This window comes from Buceros rhinoceros, unplaced genomic scaffold, assembly GCF_000710305.1.
Source record: "Buceros rhinoceros silvestris isolate BGI_N320 unplaced genomic scaffold, ASM71030v1 scaffold13186, whole genome shotgun sequence".
Lineage (NCBI taxonomy): Eukaryota > Metazoa > Chordata > Aves > Bucerotiformes > Bucerotidae > Buceros > Buceros rhinoceros.
In genome coordinates, this window is record NW_010417006.1 from 24585 (window position 1) to 45776 (window position 21192).

At 49.3% G+C, this 21192-nt stretch overlaps 1 protein-coding gene across 1 annotated transcript in view; it reads right to left on the reverse strand.

Moving 5' to 3' along the window:
* ADAP1 (ArfGAP with dual PH domains 1) overlaps window positions 1-21192 on the reverse strand; it is a 47557-nt gene that overhangs the window by 10102 nt on the left and 16263 nt on the right. Inside the window, exons 4-5 of the mRNA XM_010138015.1 lie at window positions 5097-5101; window positions 226-357 (exon numbers count right to left, since the gene is read on the reverse strand). Coding sequence (XP_010136317.1) covers window positions 226-357; window positions 5097-5101 — 137 coding nt within the window. The remainder of the gene's footprint in view (window positions 1-225; window positions 358-5096; window positions 5102-21192) is intronic.

The window sequence follows — 21192 nt, forward strand, 5'->3', positions numbered from 1 at the left end:
GATCAGGAATGTGTAAAATGGGCAGTTAGGGCACCTCACCGTGACTGTGGTGGTGATGGACCAAGAGCAAACCCTGCTAAAGACAGTGGCAAGCTGTTCCTGGTGCTTTTGTCCTGGACCGACTAGGGACTCGGTGCTTATCGAAACTGCATAAAGAAAACGGGGGCCCAGGAATTACTTGTTCAGGTGATGCCCTGTTTGCCTACAGCAACCCCAGGTACTCACGTCATTTTTGTTGAAGTACTTCAGAGCACCTTCCCTCTCCGACAACACGAATTTTCGGCTTAAGAATTGCCCGTTGTCGCGTCCTCTCTTCCACAGAAATCCTTCTCGGTACCCTGCAGCAGAAAGGCATTGCTGAGAACCAGGGATAAAATGCTGTATTTTAAGAAAGGGAAAGGGTGAAGAAAAGTAGAAGAACTTTGACTTCAAAACCAAGGAGATTAAACGTGCGGCTGGGATTGCTCGAGACATGAACAGAACTTTCCTTCTCCGTCAGATTTGCTCCTCTCACTCTGCTCTTGCTCTTTACCAAGAGCCTGAGCTTCACGGATGTCCCCGCTCTGACACTGCCGTGTGGCAGGTAAAGGGGGATTTCCAGCCCGCACTGCAGCACAGGTGAAAAATTGAGAGCAAGGCCATGTTCCTGCCACAGCTCCCAACGCCAGGGATGCTGCTCGACTTACATAATTAGCACTTCTGGAGTAAGGGAAAGGCAGGTGAGATCTGCCCTCCTCTGCTGATGCTGCTAGAAAATGAAACACGGAGTGTGTGTGTGCAGGGAAAGTGGTTCAGAGCAGACGGCTGCGTCAGAGTAAGTCACAAATACATTTTTCACATGGAAAAAGGGGGGAAAGCTTGCAGTTCTTCCCACTGATTTCGGGGGCACAGTGGTTCAGAAAGCCACCGAGCCAGGAGCAGCATCCTCGCCCCTTGGAGCGGGTCCCTCCAGCCCCCAGCAGCCCCGCTGGCCATCCCGTGCCTCTTCTCTCTCCCTGGATATCAGCCTCATGGATGCGTTTGCTGCTCGGGAGGAACGCTACTCAAAACACAGGAGCTTTATTTAAAACTCAAAAGAACCAGAAAAAGAGAAAAAAGAAGCTAAAAATCTTGACTCCTCAGAAGCTGATCACTGCCAGCACCTCTTGCAGCAGCCACAATGCCCAACCGTTCTTGCCACAGGTTACATTTACACCCTTATTTTAAATGCTTCAAAACAAAGATTCCCCGAGAACTGTCCAGTATAAGTTTTGGGAATATTAACAGAGCATTTTGATGGTCATCTTCCATTTATTCAAGATATAATTATACAAAAGTTCCACTGAAAAAGTGTTCCTTTTCTCTCTTAGTTTCACACTTGTTGGATTTTTGTTATTGGCTCTCAGGAGCTAGGATTTTAAAGTTAAAAATTTTATGTTTTCTAACAACTTGAAATACGTAGCAAGAAAAAAATGCACACAGACACATACAACGATATATAACATATAACACATATAACGATCAGAGAAGACAGGAAGAAAAGAGTGATATCGACAACAGCTGAAGATGCCAACCGAAGGGAAAGCGCCTCTCTAGAGATACACCGTTGCTGATAGTCAAAATACCGGTTCTTCTGTCTGGACTTACACAACTCTAAGTCAAATACTTTCTCCAGATCCTCAAAGAGCCTTTATTGAACACCAGGCAAAGCCACCGCCGCCTGTCATAACCAAGTGTTGCTAATGCCAAACGCTAACCACAGAGAGCACCGTAAATCTGACCGGCACGTCCAACGGCGGGCAAACGGGACTGCCAGCAGGCTGATAACTTGACACAGGCGGAAGCGGTGGAAATATTTAAAGCTGTCAGCAGCCTGCCCTTTGTTTCTTTATTCTGTACGGAGTACATGCTGCAGCAGGGCTGTGTTTTAAAACACGGGGCCTCACCATGCTGCCACCCAGGAATGGGCATGGCTGTTCTCATTTCAGAGCCTGCAGGGATCTCCCCTCGTGTTATATACAGCTCACTCACACGAGAGAGCCACCACAGGCAGAGCACGCACCTCTCCCGCCTCGGGATCCAGCAGTCCCCACTGCCTGTGCTCCCCACGGCCAGGCAGACCCGGCAGAAACCAAGTCCACGGCACTGCCCAGAGACACCCATGGGACAGCCCAAATGCTCAGTTACCTCACGGCCACAGCCAGCTGGTGATGCTAAGCCACTGACACCTAATCCTTCCACCTCTGAGCCTTCCACCTCCCTCCAGTGCAAGACAAGTGCTCTGAGCATCATCACCGTGTATCCACGGGCGATACACCCAGCCGCATCCACGTTCACCAGCCCAGTAACCCACAGGGTCCAATATCAGATACGTCAGGGGAATGACAAGTCCGAAGCTCTTTCTCTGGTCCACCCATCCGGCTTAGGAGAGGCTTTCCAAAGCCATGAGAACTGGCTAATTCAGTCCATCAGTTCAGCTCTAACCCAACCGTGGGCTTGCTGGGTACTTTTTCTAGAGAAAAGACGTGGCTAACGCATTGGACGGCACGGGCAGTGTCAGTAAGAGAAGAACCCACAGGGAACAGGATTACCTGAAGTCTCAGCAAGGAGAAGCAGCTGAGAAAGCCACTGAAACCCAGCCAAGAGCAGCCACATCTGGCAACTGCAGGGGAAAGGCCCAGGCTGAGGCACTTGCGTCACTGCTGTGGCAGGAATTCATGCCGGGCAGCCAAAGCTCAGTCAGATGCTGCTACCCGCCAGGCTCGTATCAGCAAAACCGCTGCGTACCCTATAGCGGGCTGTACGCGACGGGGCTGAATGGGGACGATGTCTCTCCGACAGCAGACAGACAGGCAGTAAGTAGGTGATAGCCAGCTGATACATTTATAAAAAGCAAGATTTGCTTTACATGAGGCAGAGATGCTGCCGGAGCTCTGACAGCTGGTGATTGCTGGCTGCTCTCCTGAACGGCAAACCGTTCAGCAGCTTGCTGTCGAAGTGTGCGGTTTAGAAACCAAGGACAGGCAGTTTCTGTTCCTGAAGGGTGCTCATTTTGAATGCCAAGCCAGTCGGAGCAACAGGAGAGTACTTCAAAAGCCATTTCTATTCACTCCACTGAACAGCAGAGATGGGTTCAGAGCCGCTCCACCACCTCTCTGTGCCTGACATCTGGGGAACGCTGACATCTCATAGTGGGCTGGAGAGAGACGGCTTTGGAGAAAAGGAGATCAAAGGAGAGAGAGGACAGACAACACGAGGATAGTGACATCTCAAATGCAATGCAGGCGGGAAGACCCTCTTTTCCTTCAGAAATCCCCAGCTGGGCACACAGAGCCCAGCTCCACCTCTCAGCAGCTCCACCACGGAGCAGCTCAGCTCCACAGGTCTCGGCTGTGGGTCTTATCGATACTTTCATCTCGAGTGTTTCATTATGAACATCTGAATGGCAACGGACGCTGCAGACACTCCTCATTAAACTTGTTCCCCTCCACAACTCATTTTTTGAGATTTTCCTCAACACTTAAGGGATGAAGAACAAAATTACCCCACTTTGCCCCAAAAAGGATCTCAAGTACTTGCAAATCTGTGAAGCCCACCTAACGCTTGCCCCTGGCAGACAGGCATCGTAACAGTTATATATGAAGAGAAGGAAGCCCAGAGAGGTTTGGTGAGCTGCTGAGGACACGACAGAGCCAGTATCAAAGTCAGGCTGGAAACCCAGCTTTCCCTGCCCTCTTCCATAGGGACATGTCATGATTTCGATCTTCCCTTGCCCCAAAACAGAAATTCCACTCCAAGGAAGAATTTAAAAAACCCAACACAACACTAAGTGTCATCCCTTTCTGTAGTTCACATGCCGGCTCTTCCCAGACCGATCACCTCTGCAAAAGAGCTCCAGGCTGCTCTGACAAAGCCAGCTGCTAATTTCACTGTACTTCACTTCATATTTTCATAAATCCTTTGTTTGCTTCTTTTCTTTTTCTTTTATTTCCTTCCTTTCTCCAGGGCTGCGTCCTAGGGAGGTGTTCCTCTGCTCTGCCCAAACCTGCTGCCTGCACCCGTCAGCACCAATCACTGCAGAACACCGTGAACTGGCCTTGAACCCGGCACGAACCCATCCAGGCTCCCCAGGCAAACGGTATGTCCACAAGATGTGGCCTCAATGTCCTGATCTAAAGGACTGTGAAAACAGCTAGAGAAGGTGTGGAGAAACAAAACCGCAGGAGGCTGAAGAGGGAACAGATCTCACACCGGAGGGCATCGGAGTCCAAGAACTAAACCATCTCTTCCTCATCTCTGTGGGCTGTACCACCTTAGCAACAGCTTCGCATTTGAAGGTATCTGGCCAAATTCAGAACTTCATGAGGGCTGTGCTGCTTATGTTGAAGCTAAATGACTGTAGCCCTACCACGCTTGCTGATTGCTGGTGTTGGACCATGCAGCATCATGTCACCAACATGTTGGCGTCTTCTCAAGGTGCAGAACGAGGGATGCGGCTGCCTGTCATCATCCCACTCGATCACCAGCACTCAGCCATGACTGTAGAAAGGACTACCTGGTGAAGACCTGCTGGAGAGCACCTACGGGCACCCTTTAGAAATACCACCCTCACGTTGCTAACACTGCTCCTGTTCGGTCGACAAGTTTTCTGCAACACTTCAGCCACCTGCCAAGAAGAAAAACCAATTGCTGGCTTTTGTAGGCAGTTCTGGCACAAACCTGTGACACTTGCAAAAATAACCACCAAGCAGTTGTGACAAAGTCAGCCAACAAACAGCACCTAATATAACCTGAAATGCCACAGACCAAAGGGGTATTTTTGAACTCTGTATGTAGCTTCCAAGGTAAAAGGAGGAACTACCACTTCCATGCTCACTCCATCGCTGCCGCTAAAATCTGTGGGGCAAAGAAAACAGGGTCACCACTTTGGCTGACTGAAAAGAAGATATTGCACGGCCTTGCGTCAGCTCCACTGCTGGCCGGAGCTCCTCTGAGCCAGGCATCTAAAACTGGCAGGACCCACTGGGTGCTCTAGTCTAGCCCAGCTTTCTCACTGCCTGAGAGGCCCCAGAGGAAGCAAGGGAGAGGATTTTCTATCAAGCCAATCTGACACAGACACCGTCTTCCCATCTGACTTCTGCCAGCAATTTGTTCAAGTTCCCCATTTTGAAGAAGAGGGACATTGCTACTTCCCCGCCTCAGAAAGCCGTTACGGGGCTTAGTTAATGACGGGGTTTTTTTGGTCTCTGAGAATGTGGATTATAGGAAGTACCCAAATTTATTCTTTCAGCCTTTGTACTTGGAGAAGAAAAAAAGCCTCCTTCGAGGAGAACTGGCATGAAAAAACACCCAACATGCATGGACTTTGCTTTCTGCCACCTAAAGTAAAGCATTATAAACTTGGAACTAAACCACACCTGCTCTTCAGCTTCTTTGTCGCTTTATTTTGCAGTTTCACCTGGAAAGAGGGATCAGAACTGCTTGTTTCCATGACATTTCTAGGGCTGTGGTAAAACCAGCTCTGGTCCAAGGCTTTTTGGAGAAACACATTAGTGCATCCAAACGCAAGCGACAGAGCCAATACCACACCCGAGCTCAAATGCATCACCGTGTTGTTTCTTGTCTCGCTGCAAGACAAAGCATGAGGGGCTGAAATAGGAGAAAGTATTTACTCGTGTGTGTAATCCAAGAGCAATAACATTTCCCTAGAATTCAGGCAGGGCCCCTCCTCCTCCAGAAAGAGATTTTCTTTCCTCTAAGCAGTTAAAAGTGCTTTGACCCCAATTCAGAGCTCTGGAGAAGATTTAAACACGACTCCCTCACTTTGCCGCTAAAATTGCAGGGTATAGATCGCCACTTCTCTGCGTGTCAGGAGCTGAGTAGTCTGCTCGACTCGCTTCGTAAGATGTTAATTAAACCGGAACCATAGATCGGTACTTACTGGAGATGACGCGCCTGCTTTTTCCTGCAGGGTTAAGGAATTGCATAATTATTCGGAGCAGCGGAGTGGCGAATCCCTGACATCCCACATCACCACTGACACCAGCGGCACAACCTCCTTTTAAAACAAAGAGTCTGAAAGGTATTTCTTCTGAGATGAACCGTACTGTCCAGGCTGGATGGAGAAGGCGGCACGTTCTGAGGTTTCCCTATGGACTGGACTTTGAATAGTGTTGCAAAAAGAACCGTGCACCTTCTGGGCTGCCTGGGTGTAAACTGCATCGGTTTCGTGGCTGTAAGTTGCAATAGCTCTTCCTGCAGCATTTGGTCACCACCAAAGCAAGACTTAAATTTGAATATTTTAAGCATTTACATTCCAATAAAAAATATTTTAAAAAGGAATATAAATTTTCTCATGGAGTGAGAACGCCGCTGTGTGTCCAGAGACAGACTCATTCTCTCCATACATGAGGTGGTCCCCCTGCGAGCAGGGTCAAGCTTGGTCAAACAACTTAGAGCTTGCAGTCACGGCTGCACCCACTCCCCTGCTCCACTGCACAGCACCAGAAACTTGCTTTTTTTCTTCCCCCCCCCGCCTGCAGCTGTGCTGAGGAGCTTATAACTTCCCTGAAAATAATTCTGCAGTCATCTCCGGATAAATACACTTCCTGCTGGTTACACGTTCAGCAGCGCAGATACAGGCGGATTGGAAATGTCAGCATCCACACGTGCAGGAGGCAGAGGGGATCTCGGAGGCTTGCTGAGGAGATGGCAGCCTTTCCCCCAGGTGTTCTGCACAGACCAGCTGAGGAGACACCAAGAGCTGCTGCTGCTCAAGCACACTTCAGTGCCCTGGGAATGAAAGTTTCAGCAAGGAGCGAACACGAATGCACTTAGTGATCCTGCAAAACGGTCTCTTTGCCCCTAGAAGGACACCCAGGAGATAAGCTCTCGGTGCACCTCAAAGATGTCTGCCTGGCACATCTCACATCACGCTCTCTCACAGGCCTGAGAAGCAAGTGATCTCCATCCCCCTTATGACAGCTCTTTAGCCCTCTCTAAGACAACACAACCTCATCACGTCTCACCCAGCCAAGCCAAAGAGTCCAAGGTTTCCCAAAGGCCTGCACCCCACACGACATCACCACTTTCTCATGCACACACATTTTAGAAGCAAGAATTTCCCAGCTCTTACTCAATCAGTCCTCTCTTAATGAGCACTTAGCATTCAAATTACCTTTCGCAAAGGCCATTTTGCAGAGAAGGGTTTCCTGTTGCCATCCAGTCTGCCTCTGCTGCCTTCCAGGAGCTCATAAAACAATTATTGTCCTGCCGCATTGTAGCACCTCAGCTATGGATGCAAGGAGCTGATTAGATTGATTGCTTCCACAATACCCAATTAACCCACTTACTCCACAAATGAATGACTTAGTCAAAGGCAATTAGCGCTTGAAGGGCTACATCAGACAGAAAGCCAGGATTTAGCAGATGACTGAGATAACACCTTACAGACATCTCCTGGGCCTTCTAAGGGACGACATCAGCAGGAGTGCTCAGCTCAGAGCTGGAAGCAGCTGAAACCTCAGGTCAGTGGGTTTAGGTGGCAGAGGAAACACAAGGGAGAAGGGACACACATATTTCACTTTACTGATAAAAGAAACGATGCCACATGCTACTCCTAAGGGGAATTTGAAAAGCATCAATGTTCCCCTTTTCTCCCCTCTTCCTGCTCGTGCAACACTGGGAGCACCAACCAGCTGAACAGGCATCAATGACCGAACATCATGAAATAGTAACTTTTGGCCCTGACAGCTCTAGATAGTCAGTCCCTGAGTGCTGGACATACAAGGTTGTCTCCCATTACCAATCCTCCAAGCAAAACCATCAATATTCATGTCAGTGTCCTCAGCGACTGTTTTTTCTCCAGCCAAAACAAAGCCTCGCTGTGGGAAGGTCAAGGAGAGCAACCCATGCCCGCTAAAATGGGGAACAGAGACCATTTAGGACAACTTCAAGGTTGAAGCCAAGCAACTCTCCAGATCACCACAAAAATATGTAGTCATCTAGCTTCATCTTGAGCAACAAAGCCTTTGAAATGGAAAAAGTCATTTGTTCAGCTACCCAGCTGCTGGGATCAACATGTGAAACAGAGCCAAATACATCACCTCTGTGGAAAAAACACAGCGCCTGGAGATCCCATACCAGGTCTGTCCCCACACATAGCCATGTGGTATCTGAATGCAAGGTCGGTCCCTGGGTTTCCAGTCCCTTTTAATGTCACTGTGAATACACTCGCATTGCTGGCTCACAGCTGAAAATCCAAATTGCTTCTAAGCAAAGCCCCAATAATGAAGCTAAAATCCATTAAGCCTGTGATGTTTGCCACTATTTTAATCTGATTAAAATCGTACATGACACCACTAAGCCTAACAGTCAGAAAACACTCCCGTCAGGTCTGATGTTTCCCCGTGTAATCCAGACCCCCCTTCTTTCACCGGGTTGTCAGCTAAAAGGAACCACAATAAGAGATCATGTACCTAATCCAGCTTCCTAAGCTGTTTTCAACTGGTTTCTTTAATCACATGTTATGATTCCCTACGGAGTAGCTCTCAGGTGACAGTGACATTAATACAGCCATTCATGCTCCCAGAAGGTATCTGGGATGGGATCACGTTGCCCCTTGCACCAACTGAGTGCAGCAGAAACGAGACACACGAGGTGCCTCCACAGAGCGCGGGGAAGCCATCAGTGGGATAAAAGGTGGGAAACTGAGGCAGCAGGAAGTGACAACCTCTGGGCAAGCGACTGCAAGGTAAGGTGGTACAAAGGACACTCGCGAGAGAAAAAACTCCTTTTAGGAGAGTGATTCTTGATCTCGCAGCGGGAAGACACCTCCCCTGAAAACACTGCGTGGGAACAAATATCAGGAGAAAATACCAAAATACGCAATTCCCAAGGCTTCACCTGAACACTGCAGGGTTTGGTGTTCAGCACAGAGCACACAGGCACATCCTCCCTTTTATCAGTTTATCTTATAATTGACCATCGATGCAGTACAACCTCCATGGTAACTTAATTATTGAGCGAGTGTTTACATATTAAAGATAAGACAAGGGCTGGCTGCTGCAGAGCAATTCAATTGTATCTGCTGGGGAGACGTTCAAACCCTCTGCGACAGAAACATCTTTACTGGAAGCCTTGCGCCTGTGTTACTGAGAATTGAATGTGGAATCTAATTTTACTTGGAAATCAAATGCTTCCTCTGCGAGCGGCATCTCCACACGCCCACCCGGGAGCTGCTGGCTGCTCAGAGAAAAAAAATCCAGTTACAGGTAAATAACCTTCAGCTTTTGGTCTTTGAAGCCCGTCTTTCACTACAAAAAGGCAGATGAAAGCTGAGAGGTTCCTAGTGCAATGCTCATCCCATTTGCCAGCGCTGAATGCACTCAAAGCCTGATTTAGCTGGAAAGCTGAGTGAGAAAACGTTTAAGGACAGGCACACAGATTTAAGTCACAACAATATCCGTACAGCAGTGCACCAGCAGAAGGTGAAGTTTGAGAGCAAAACTACTCCCAAACCAGAGACCAGGATCCTTCTCAGGCAAGACACAGGTACCCCCAAAACTCCTCCCTGCAGCCACCGCAAGTTACGGGCGCAAATGCTGCATGGGAAGATGTACTGCAGCTTTCTCACCCAGCACCTGGAGGAACCGCTGCCACCGTCCCAAACCCACCACCCCCTGCCCAGCACTGCCCAGGTGCAGACTTGGAGATGAGAAGCCTTTACACCTTCAACGCGTGCTGCAGATGGGCTATACCAACCCACATGCTGCTGACGTTTCAGCTTGAAACAACTGCAAAGCGCCAGGAACCACCTGAAGGTCTGGAATTCATACAGGCATCCTGCAGAGCCTCAAACCACAGCTATGGGATCAGGCTAAAATGTCCTCCAAGCCCTGCAGAGTTTTACACAGGTTTCTTACCCACACCAGTAAACAAAATCTCAGCTTGGGCAGCTGCTCACATAGGTCAATCCAAGCAAGGATGAGCTTAATTTAATCCCCCAACAGAGCTTTATGGAAGCCAGCAGAGAAGTTCACCACTGACTTCAGGCAGGTTGAGGACCCTCTCTCCAGGGCATCCCGGAATAAAGCATTCCCCCCACGTAGGCAGCACTGCTGTGCAACCATAAATCACGGAAACCCGTCCTCGCACACACATAACATTCCTCTTTGTTCGCTTTGAAGAGAAACCCAAACGGCTTCGAGCACATCTGCTGCGGTGCTAACAGCTCCTGATCATCGGCAGTCGAGTGTTCAACACGTTCACAGGCAAAGCTATTGCTTTGTGAAGGGAACGGAGGATTTTTCAGTCTAGGACTTGTTCCTTTCCTGGTTGCTGGTGGTATAGCTGGCTCAGAAATTAGCTCGTACAGGATGCTCCGGCAGCTGTGGTATCGAGGGAGGGGCATTCGGCAGCGCAGCCACAACCTCCAGGTTGCATCAGGACAGTTTTTCTAAGCCTATCAGCCCTTGTCCCCTGAGGCAGCATGATCCTGCTCTATGAAATCCTGTAATTATATAAATCAAGGCTAAATTCTGTCCCAGCAAATCACTGACCAGATCACCCATCGACCTTGCTATGCTAAAATACCTTCTTCCAGGCTCTGCAATGAAGTTCACTTCCCTCAGCAGGCTGCTGAGCAGCCTCTGTCTTTTAAGTATTTGGGGCATATAGTTCGCTACTGATGTGCCACATAACTGCTTCCCTCAAGGCTGCCCTGGTTATGACATCAGACCTGGCTCATGAGGTAGTTTGCTGAGTCTGCACCTTGATTACAGCAATATTTTTAAAACCAGTCCTATTTAGCCAGCTCAGGAGGCACCTCCCAGCCCAATGTCACTGTAAGCATCCAAGAGATGGAGCGTGGACTTTGCTGCTGCTGCAGACTTCTCTGCTGCATCAGAGATTTCAAGGTGAAAACTCAGGTGAGGTCACTATAGGGGCAAAATGCAGATGGAGACGGGCTGGTGTTAGTCAGAAAGAAACATCAGCAAACGCTCGTGCTTCTTGGTTGCGGTGGATCTAAGGCTCAGCTACATCTTCGGCAACGTCCTGAAAAAGACATGACCTCACTCTGCAAAAATGTTCTGGTGAGAGACAGAAACTGCCCAGCCTGCGCAGGTCTCCAGTGTAAAATGGATCTTTAATAGAAATGTAATTAGGCTCGGAGGAGTTGCATGAAATCAGCCTTTTCCATGGACCAAAGTATTGCTTCCAAGTCTCCCCCTTCTCATTAGCAGAAGAAAGATGCATCAGCCTTTTGGTCCAGTGTCGCTACACACAGAACATGAATGTGCACAGTATAAAAACACCGAGATACACCAGGAGCTCGGGGACACCAAGAAGTACCTTCAGTACCATCAGAAACAGAAAGGGATGGTCCCTCCCCTAGCATTTCCCTAAATGTTTGTCATAAATCCATAGAGAACCTGCCTTAGACTTTTCTTTAGCTCTCTCCAATTAGTACAGATCCATTTATTGACTGTAAAAATGCAAGGTTACAGGAACAGGCAGCCTGAGCAATGTCAAAATATAGTATTTCAAGTTGGTTGACCTCAAATAGAGAAAGCTCAAGGACAGGAGTGACTCATGATAATTCCAATCAGGGTGTTTCACACACTTATTGATCTTACAGCCTATACTCACCCGGTGGACCAACTCTCCGAGGGGCATGACAGCTCAAGGCATCGCCAGGGAGCACCCAGAGGATGTCCCAAAACACAGGCAGAGCATTCAGCGGCCAAGGGAATCCAGAGGCAGGAGGGTCTCAGACCATCTCACCCATGAGAAACTGTACAAGTTCAGCAAATACAACTGACCTCAAATTGACCACAAATGAAATATTTTTGACTTGCTTTGACAAATGTAAATATTTCTGTTAGAGATGATGCAAAACGAAACCTTTCTTAGGTGTGTTTTTCTGAGGGGAAAAAAACCCCAACCAAACATTTTACACAAAGTGCTTAGACAGAGGAAAAAAAGACCAAACCCCAACTATTTAAAATTCCACGGGTTAGCCCTTCCCCTTCCAGTAAGGCTCGCTCCCGTGGCACTCTGCTTCCCCTGCAACGAGCACCGCTGCTGCTTTAATTTTCACACGAGAGCTGCTGCTCTTTGGCTAATTATAGAAGCTTGGATCAGAGCTACACTGAAGGCAGCTTGACAGAACCAGCTGTTAAAATTACAGCTGGATCCTAAACTAGCTGTGAACATCCAGCTTTAGCTCGCCATGGTGCCACCCCCTCCCTGGAGCCGTCTGCTTGGCCAACTGCTCCTCCTCCGCTCCAACTCGGACCCACAGGTCCTCGCCCGTGATTCTGGCTAAGTGCTTTTCTGCTTTAGGGGAGCTGAAGACAGCAGGATACTTCTTTTTGCTAGGTGTTATTCTTCTTACAGCAGCTCTCTGTAAGACCCGTCCCACCCCATCACTTCATCACTGCAATGTTCACGAGCGTAACAGCAGTCACTTGGTCTCTTGTCACGCCCAGAGAGGTAGGAAAAACCCCAAAATGCACCAAAGTTATCTCTAAAAGAAAAGCTTTTGGATCCAGAGCCTTTTCCTTTGCCTTCTGGTGCTGACTTTGTGCAGTGTCTCCTCAGCAAGGCTGGGAAATGGTGCAGCATCTTCCTTTGATTTTAAGGGCGCCTCGGGAGGTAGCGTTGCTCTTTCGGAGGGGCTGTGCCAAGTCTGAAGCAGCACTTCCAAACGCCCCGGGAAGGCTCTGCAAGGCTGCTCCGGTTCCTGGTCATATGATGCCCGTCCTGTTGAAATGTCAGTGCGTCCTGGCATGGAAATGATGCCACATGTGGGTCCCTGTTACAGGCCTGCTCCCTTCACAGGAGAAAAACGAATCATGATACAAACACACTGATCTCCCTTTGCATCCTCCTCCCTGGTTTAGTTTGTTAAACAGCTCTTTGATGCGCCTTGTGTTTTCTGCGGTACGGTTCGTGTTTGATGTTTAAATCATTTGTATTGCAGAGCTGCTACTCGGAGCGGGGGCTGAGCGGGACCCGAGCGGGACCCACCGCAGGCAGCTCACCAGGAGGACCTGTTTTCTCCACCGCCTTGTCTGGACTCATGATTGATGCTGCAGTGGATACTGTTGTTCTGGCTGGGGATTAGATCTGCAGCTCGGTTCCTCGGTTTTTCTTTTCTTTTTTTTTTTTTCCAAATGGATCCTGTTCCTCCCAAGGCTATTTATTCACCCAGTATTTATTCACCCTGGAGACAAGCTGCTGCGTTTTTATTCTGCTCTGGACAAAGCTGCAGAGAGGAGAGGTGACCTGGACAGCATCAACTCCCATCTGCTTCCTGCAGGAGCAGTGTCAGGGCATTCTGAGGAAGAAGTAGTCGTTTGTTTTAAAGCAATTACTACATTTCCCTCAAACATCCAAGGAGGGGATGGGGAAAGGTTTTTTGGAGCAAGTCCTGACAGGGAGTTGTGTAATGTTAAATGCAGGATCATACTGGGAAGACATAAAAAGGGGACCGAGCATCAGCAAAGCGTCCTCTCTGCCTCAGCTGAACATACTTTTCTGTAGGTTTCCTTCTTCCTCCTTTCCATTTTTTTTTCCAGAGTCTTTCAACTTAATGTATTCCTCCCCATTAGACAAAAATTTTGAGGAAACAAAAAAGAACCCCAGCCCTTCGGCCCCCTTTTCTGCACCCAAAATCCACAGTACAAGCCACCAGCATGTGGGTGCAGATGCCAGACCTCGCACCCACCCGCTTGGGCCATTGCGCCCTGCCCTGCTCCCAACACCGCACCCTATGCATGCCAGGCTGCCCTGGCAAGGACCCAGCCGCAGGGGCTCAGACCCACCATGCTGAGCATCGCTTAACCCAGCAGCTTCCACGGGAGAACCCTTCCGGGGGTGTGGGGAGGCAGCAGCGGGGACCAGTGCCCGCCGAGCCTGGCTCCCAGCATGACTCATGTCCCGGCCGGTGGCTGATGTCAGTGCCCGGAGAACAGAAGCCCTCTCTGTGGCTCCAACAGCATGAGAAGGAGGTTTCTGTGCCAGGCAAGGTTGCTCACTGGAGGGATGCTTGTGCTTTAACCCCTTCCTGACAACAGCACATCAGCCTCCAGTAACCTTGATACTGGGTTGGGAGAGCTGCAGGCTTTGCAATTTCCAACCAGACACTCACATACCTGGCCCCCTGCTCCGTGATTATAACCCCTCGAGACCGGGGCTGCTTTTTTGGTGCATCTGTACAGCACCCAGAGCACCGGATGCAATCTGCACACAATGCTCTTACATACTCTTGAAACGTAAAAACACTCTTATGTTCCCCTAAAATGCAAACAGTGATGAGGTTTGCACCCTTTTTGGAGGGGGCTAGAGCCCTGTTGCCACTTATCCTGCCCTCCCACATCCCCCACACACATGCACACACTTCATGCTGCTCCAACAACCATGAGAGATGCACCGGCAGAATTTGTGCAACACCAAGCTCATGGCAGGCTGCAAAACTCAGCCAAGAAGCCAAATTCCCCAGTATGGTTCCCGTGTGCCACAGGCTGCAGTGTCAAATCATTTTACGCTCTGGGACACTGAGACGGGCCAGAGATCCGTGCCAAAGAGGTGCAGCATCCCTGCGCCCTGGGCTCCTCATTCAGACATAAATCCAGCTGTCTCCTGAGGTCGGTGCTTTTCTCCCACTCCCCCAGGTTGCAAACACACACTGCAAGGGGAGATGAGCGCCAAGCAGAGGAACTGCTCGTGCTTTCAGCTGGGGAGAGTGAAAATGCAGCCACGCTTCAGCAGCCAAGATCTTACAGACCTGGGCAGGATCAAGCACAGAGATCTATAACATGATTTTGCTGAAATTCAGTAAGAGCTGAACCTGGTGCTTTGGTTCAGCCAAATACCGGAACTGGCTGCTGGGAATTTACTGGAAACTGTGATTTAACAGAAGGCACCAGTGATGCAATCCTAGCGTGCACACCGAGCACCAGCACACGCTGCAGGGAACTGGTGTCACGACTTCCTACCATAAAACATCTCCTCATTGACGTCTGAATCTCCGCTTCACAAAAGTCTACATGAATTTACAACCAAATACCAGGCCGCCCTGATTTTTGCTGCTTTTTAGCTGCAAAAAAGCTTTTTTACCTTTTTTTCTTTTTTATTCCCATCTGTTTCATGAGGCCATCAAACATTCAGGCTCGATATTGGGGGATTTAGGCGAGATTGGTGGTTCGGCGCTGACAAAACAGCTGATAGGCAGCATGGCTCGGCCGGGCTTTACAAACCAGCAGCAGATCTATGAGGTATCTGCTCACAGAGATGGGAGAGAGGAGCTAAGACAACAGTACCAAAAAAGCACCTCACAGTTAGGGATGCTCTGCAGATCTCGTGCCAGCCACATCTTCCCAACACACACTGCAGTCCTGCAACACGAAACCAAGGGCTTCCCATCAAAGAGGGACAGCAGCAGAAAATGCCAGAGCTTCTCTCAAAGCCCAGCTCTAATACTTGAGCCTTTCAAGCATCAGAGAGAATTTAATCCATTTTACAACTAGCATCAGATAACAGTGACATTAAAAAGCAGTCGGAGCAAAGCACTAACTCCTCTTTGAGGCTAATAAGTAGAAATAAATTAACTGATTTCTTTATGCTGAAAATTCCTCTCTACAGACTAAGATCAAGGCCTGCCAAAGCTTTTGACAGCTCTGTTTGCCTATCAGCCATGTGTGCACTGAGGTTAAATAGAGATTTACACTCACAGAAACTCCTGGAAAACTCAGATCTTTGGATAGCGATTACAGAGGTAGCCATGTTTTCAGGAGTTCAACTCAAAAAACACCAGCAGAACCAGTTATAATTAGGCTTTTTCCAAACGTCTATATATGGTGTAAACCAAAAGGCGACGCGCTGGCATTATGGGAAATGTGTCAGCAAAAACACCAGAATGAGGGGCCAACAAACTCTTCATTTGTACGGTACTACTCGCTTTGTTCACACATAATGCAGGTGGGACTTTACAAGTGGCTTATAATTCTGCAGCTTTATGTGGCTCTAAAACTTTTATTCTAGAATTCAGAGTCTAATGTAACTTACTGTTTATAGAGCAACGCTTCAACTCTCACTGTTCTCACCCGACATGGCCCCACGGCCAGCACTAGGTTTTGGGGGAAGGCTTTGGGTGCCTTTATACAAACCATTGCAACTGCTCTGCAGAGATTTCTCTCCCACTTAAAACACCCACCAGGCAGCGGAGATTACGGACAGACTTTTCTTAACAAAGTGCTTCTGGCCCAATTACAAACCGCTCCAAGCTGCTATTGCAAAGCCAGTGGCGTTAGTCAGCAGATCTGCTCCGGGATTGAACATCCGTGGGAGCTGCCCCCAGGTTTGTGCTGCAGCTCCTTGAACAAAGGGCAGGAGAGTGACAGCGGTGCCACTCAGCCCTGCATTGACACCAAAGGCTATTTTTATCACAAGGAGATGTTGTAAGAGCGGAGGAGACTGGGGAAAGGAAGAGAAGGTGGAAGGGAGGGGAAAAAAAGAGTGCTAAAGTATTTATATACCTTGTCAGATCATACAAGAGAGGCAGCGCATCGCCTCGCACTGCGGCCAGGTTCACCTGCCCTCGCACTGGCAGCCACGGCGGTGTTCAGGCATAGCATGGAAATGATGGTAGATTATTGCACACACACCAAATCCAAACCAGCCAAACACCCCTCACCCCCTGAGAGGCAGCAAGATGCTCCTGCACCCACCGGCGCACCCCACACCTCACAAGGCTCTGCTGCCAAGGGATGAGCTGGGCAGGAGACCTTGTTCTGCACACAGTCACCTGGTCAAAGCCCAGCAAGTGGTTGCTGATAAGCTTAGAAACGGTTGCTTTTTTCATGTGGTTTCTCCTACTGCTCCCATGAGCTCGGTTTCCTAAGGAACCAGAGCTTACGTGAGCATCGTCCATCCATCTCCTTCACTGGCTTCTCAGCATCTTCGACAGTTTCAGCCAGATGCAGCTCCTCGCTGTTGCTAAACACTCCCCTCTTTCTTGCTTATAAAGCAATAGGATCATTTACATGCTTAAAAGTCAGCCTCAACCCTGCTTTTTGCAGAACCACCCCTGTAGTGGGGTGCTGTCTCTTTTTTTCCTCCAGGGGGCTGGCATCTGCCTGCTTTTACTGACACTCAGCTGTGCTGCATCCTGCCCTGCGTTTGGTACAACGCTTAGCACAGCATCACCTTGACCACCTGCAGATCTTCATCTGGGAAAAGCCAGGAGAACTCCCCTGGAGTTGGTGGAAACATAAACAGGAACATCAGCCAAGGACGTGGGCTGCATTTAGGAGAAAACCAGCAATGAAATAATCTTCATGCTGGTCTGCATGAGAGCAGCTGAGATGGCAGCTGGCTACCGTCCTGACCACACACATCAGCTGGCTCACGCCTTCCCCAGTGCTAAAGGCAGCTCTTCATTTCGCTGATAACACTTTTCCAAGAATCGAGTTTCAATTTGACTATTTTACTTTCCATGCTTGTCTCACGAGCAGTTAAAAGGATGCTACAGGAAGCACCTATGGCCCTTCTCCTCACAAGGAGATGGTTTCACACAACAGTTTTGTATCACCCGTATCAAGTTGCTGCCACAGTACCATTTCATCAGACATCAGCAGGGCCTGCACGAGGAAGGGCATCTCACTACCCACAGCGTGATGTCTGACCACGGAGCAGGTCCAGTGCAGGGAGCAGCCTCCCACATCAAGACTTTCAGACAGCAGAAACAACCTTGATGCCATGGCAGTGCCCTGAACCGAGACTTTGCAGATCACTCTTTCTTTATGCATTTTCACCAGCATCAATTTCTCTTTTGTGTTAACCATCCTTCCCCACAAGGGAGCTGCAGCCCAGCCCGAGACGGCTGTGTTGCAGGGCGGTGATTTATTGGCTCAGGTACGTTTGTGTATGTGAAGGGATGCTGGAGAAAGCACCTCTCCTTTGAGCAGTACACTCCCTTTCGCTACTTTATCCTCAGCATAAGAATCTTGGCTGACTGCACAGAGGATGCCCTGTTCCCCTGAGCCTGTGGGCCCAGCAAGGACTCCCCTCCTCTCGCAGGAGCAGGGGATGCAGTCCCACACCAGACATGCAGCAGGCTCTGCTAGCCCTAAAGCGCAGCATTTAACTGGGCATCACTCCACAGACTCTTTTAACGGCTTCGATGCCCTATGTATCACGTGAAAGTCCGGCTTTTCCCAAGGCAGACAGCCACCATCCCCAAGCACAGCGACGGGAGATGTGCTTCCAGTCTTTCCCAAAACCAATGCTCTCAGCATCGCAGCACCACTACCACGTTCTTGTGGGGCTGGGATGGGCTCTCACCTCCTCTGGTCCTGGCTTACAGGCACGACCTATCTCAGCACCACACCCCATCAGAGCAGGCCACGGTGCAGATGCCCATGCCCACCTCCCCAGGACGCGGTCCTTGTCCCCTGAGAAGCCCTCTCCTCTCCCCAACTCCCCTTCCACAGCCCCAGGCTGTGCTCTGCTAATAACTGGGAGGCAGGAGTGCTGCTGGCTGCGGAAAAGGGGGTGTTTTTCTGAGAGATTAAAGGACATAACAGAAAAAAGTCAACCTCTTAGAAACTTTTAACACAGTTAAAACCACAATTCAAAAATAAAACCACGGACTGACTTCTTGTGTCAGCAATGTGACCTTCTGCAAACTTCTGTGCACTTTTTCACTTGTTCACAAATGAAAAGCAGGCAAATGTTTGTCAACTCTCTAACTGCATTCTGAAGTTGCCAAAAGTTGGCCATTTCCTGACAAATTTTCTGGTGAAAAAGAACAAAACATTTTTTGTGGGAGAATTTCCCAATCGCCTTCTCTTTGCCACAGTCCTGAGCATCTGTGACCTTGCAGCCACCCACCTCCTTTCTTCCCTCTGCACTTGCATCCTCTCTGTTTGCAAACAACCTCGGCTCAGAAGACACCGCCTTGGGCGCCCCCAGCCACCCATCAGCCCACCAACACCATGCAACCTCCTCGCCATGTCCTCCGCCGGATCTTACTGCACATGCTTGCAAAGCAAAGGGGACGGTTCACATACTGCTTCACACCGCCTCTGCGGGAGCGTCTCCGTAAAGATGCATTAAGGTCTTGGCAAACGTCACCAGCAGCCCTCAAGTGATGCTGCAGTCCCTCACTCTCCTTGTCTGGCAGACTGCCCCATGTTATGGGCCGTCTGATGGGCAGTAAAACCTGTGCCCTTTCAGGCAGCTGTTCGCACCGGTTTGTTCGCACCGGCTGCTGCTCAGTGTGCGCAGGGGAGAGAGGAGCTCTGCTTCTGAGGGCGTGACAAAGCACACAGTGGAGTCGACGTCTCCCTGACGCTGAAACGGGGTGAGAGACGGCAGAGGATGAGGTCTGCCAGTTAAAGCAATTGGGGTTGAACTGCAACGCTGCTCACCGCTCTGTCTGATCAGGTCCAGAATAAACGGCATTACATCACTGCAGGCCAGGCTGCACTAACAAGGGGATCTCTCTTAGAACGTATTTATGTCCCATGCGTTTTCTCTAGTGCTTTTCAGTCAGAGCTCCTTCCAACTGTGCGAGTGCAAGGGAAAATTAATTCAGACTGCTGCCCAAATTATGCAAGAGCCACATGGAATGGAAAGTGGAATTAACAGATTTTACTATTTCGGGATATTCTTTCATGTCTTGTAATTTATTTTGCCATCACATTTGCAGACAAATATAAAATAATGTATAAGCCAAGTAATCTTTAGACTGTTGACAGGAGACAGTACGAGCAAACAGGCACAAACGCTACCCTTTGTAACTACCTGGGGTAAGCCTGGAGCTCACCTGAACAATGAAGTAAGATCTAATCCATAGTGCTATAGATACAGGAGTAGAAGCCAACAGAAGTTAAAGCCCCAGTCATCTCTGACTTTGCTAATACGCCCAAAATCTCGCCTGTATCTTCTACCTTGCTCAGTTGCTCCGATGGAAGCTCTCAAGCCATCCAAGGTTGCAGTGACACCATATTATCTTACTCTGCAGTCGCCCAGGCCATCCCACCCAAACATATAACTACCAATCAAATAATCAAAGACTCCTCCAACTTCCACCCCGAAGGACAGGGTTTAAATCTTCGGCTGCTGCAAATCTGAATTCCTCCATCGTTTTTATGGGACTAATGACAATCTACATCAGCAGAGGCGCTCCAACCCCCCATGACTAAAGACTGAAAGCAATGATGCTTGTTGGCATTTATTATCCTTCTCCCTTGCAAACGACGCGTTCCCATCCTGAGTGCCTTTGGCAACCAAATGCCTCAGCATGAAAGATATGCAACAGCTGCTGCCGTGAGCGAGGGAAACCCACCGTTCCCCAGACCTACTGCAAGGGAATCGCACCAGCACGCAGAGCTGGTGGCAGCACCTCTTACCAGCTGTACCCGACCACGAATCTTCTCCTGTTCCTGACTGCTCTTCCACCATCTGATAAATTAACAGCAGGAGGATGTACTGGCCTGTTTATGGGCAACACAAGAAGGCAGCACTCACAGCAAAGCTGCAGAAAGCTGCCCTTGGTGGTGCTGTTGTTTACCCCGAGCCTCGCTGGAAAGCACCTACACCCTGGTCCAAAGGCATAAAATCAATGTGGAACTACCTCAGGCAATGCTTTTAAGAAAAGGCTGGCAACTGCTTTTTCATAGCCCAGCAGTGCTGTTGCTGGGGACACCCATCAACCCTCCCCGACTGCAGCAGCCACCTTCATCCCATAGACAGGTGCTTTCATGGTCCTAATGGTGAAGTTAAGCCATTTTTCCTGACAAGCATTAAGAGATTAACCGCCTGGCGTTAAAAGCCCTCCCACTTCATTCGCTAACGCTAGAGTAAAGTCCTGAAGATGTGTTATCCCTGCCCACAACTCCTCCCAGGCTGGGCTTCAGCTTGTCCCAGGGCTCTGACTCCTCCTGGCATCCTGGTGGTGACAAGATGGGCCCAAGAGGAGCCAAAGCCACAAGTCCCTTTTGCTCTCTCTTAGCCACATGCACTCCCCATTCTCTCATCTGTGGCCTGAGATCATTAGAGCAGCTGCCCCGTAACCAGGTTATAATATTACAGTGCTCCAGCCCTGCAAACGCTGCTCCCCTTTGCTTCCTCCACGTCTCCCTTGGTTAAAATAAATCCATTTGATTAAGAGGAATCAAAAGCACCTAAATGAATTAACTTTCA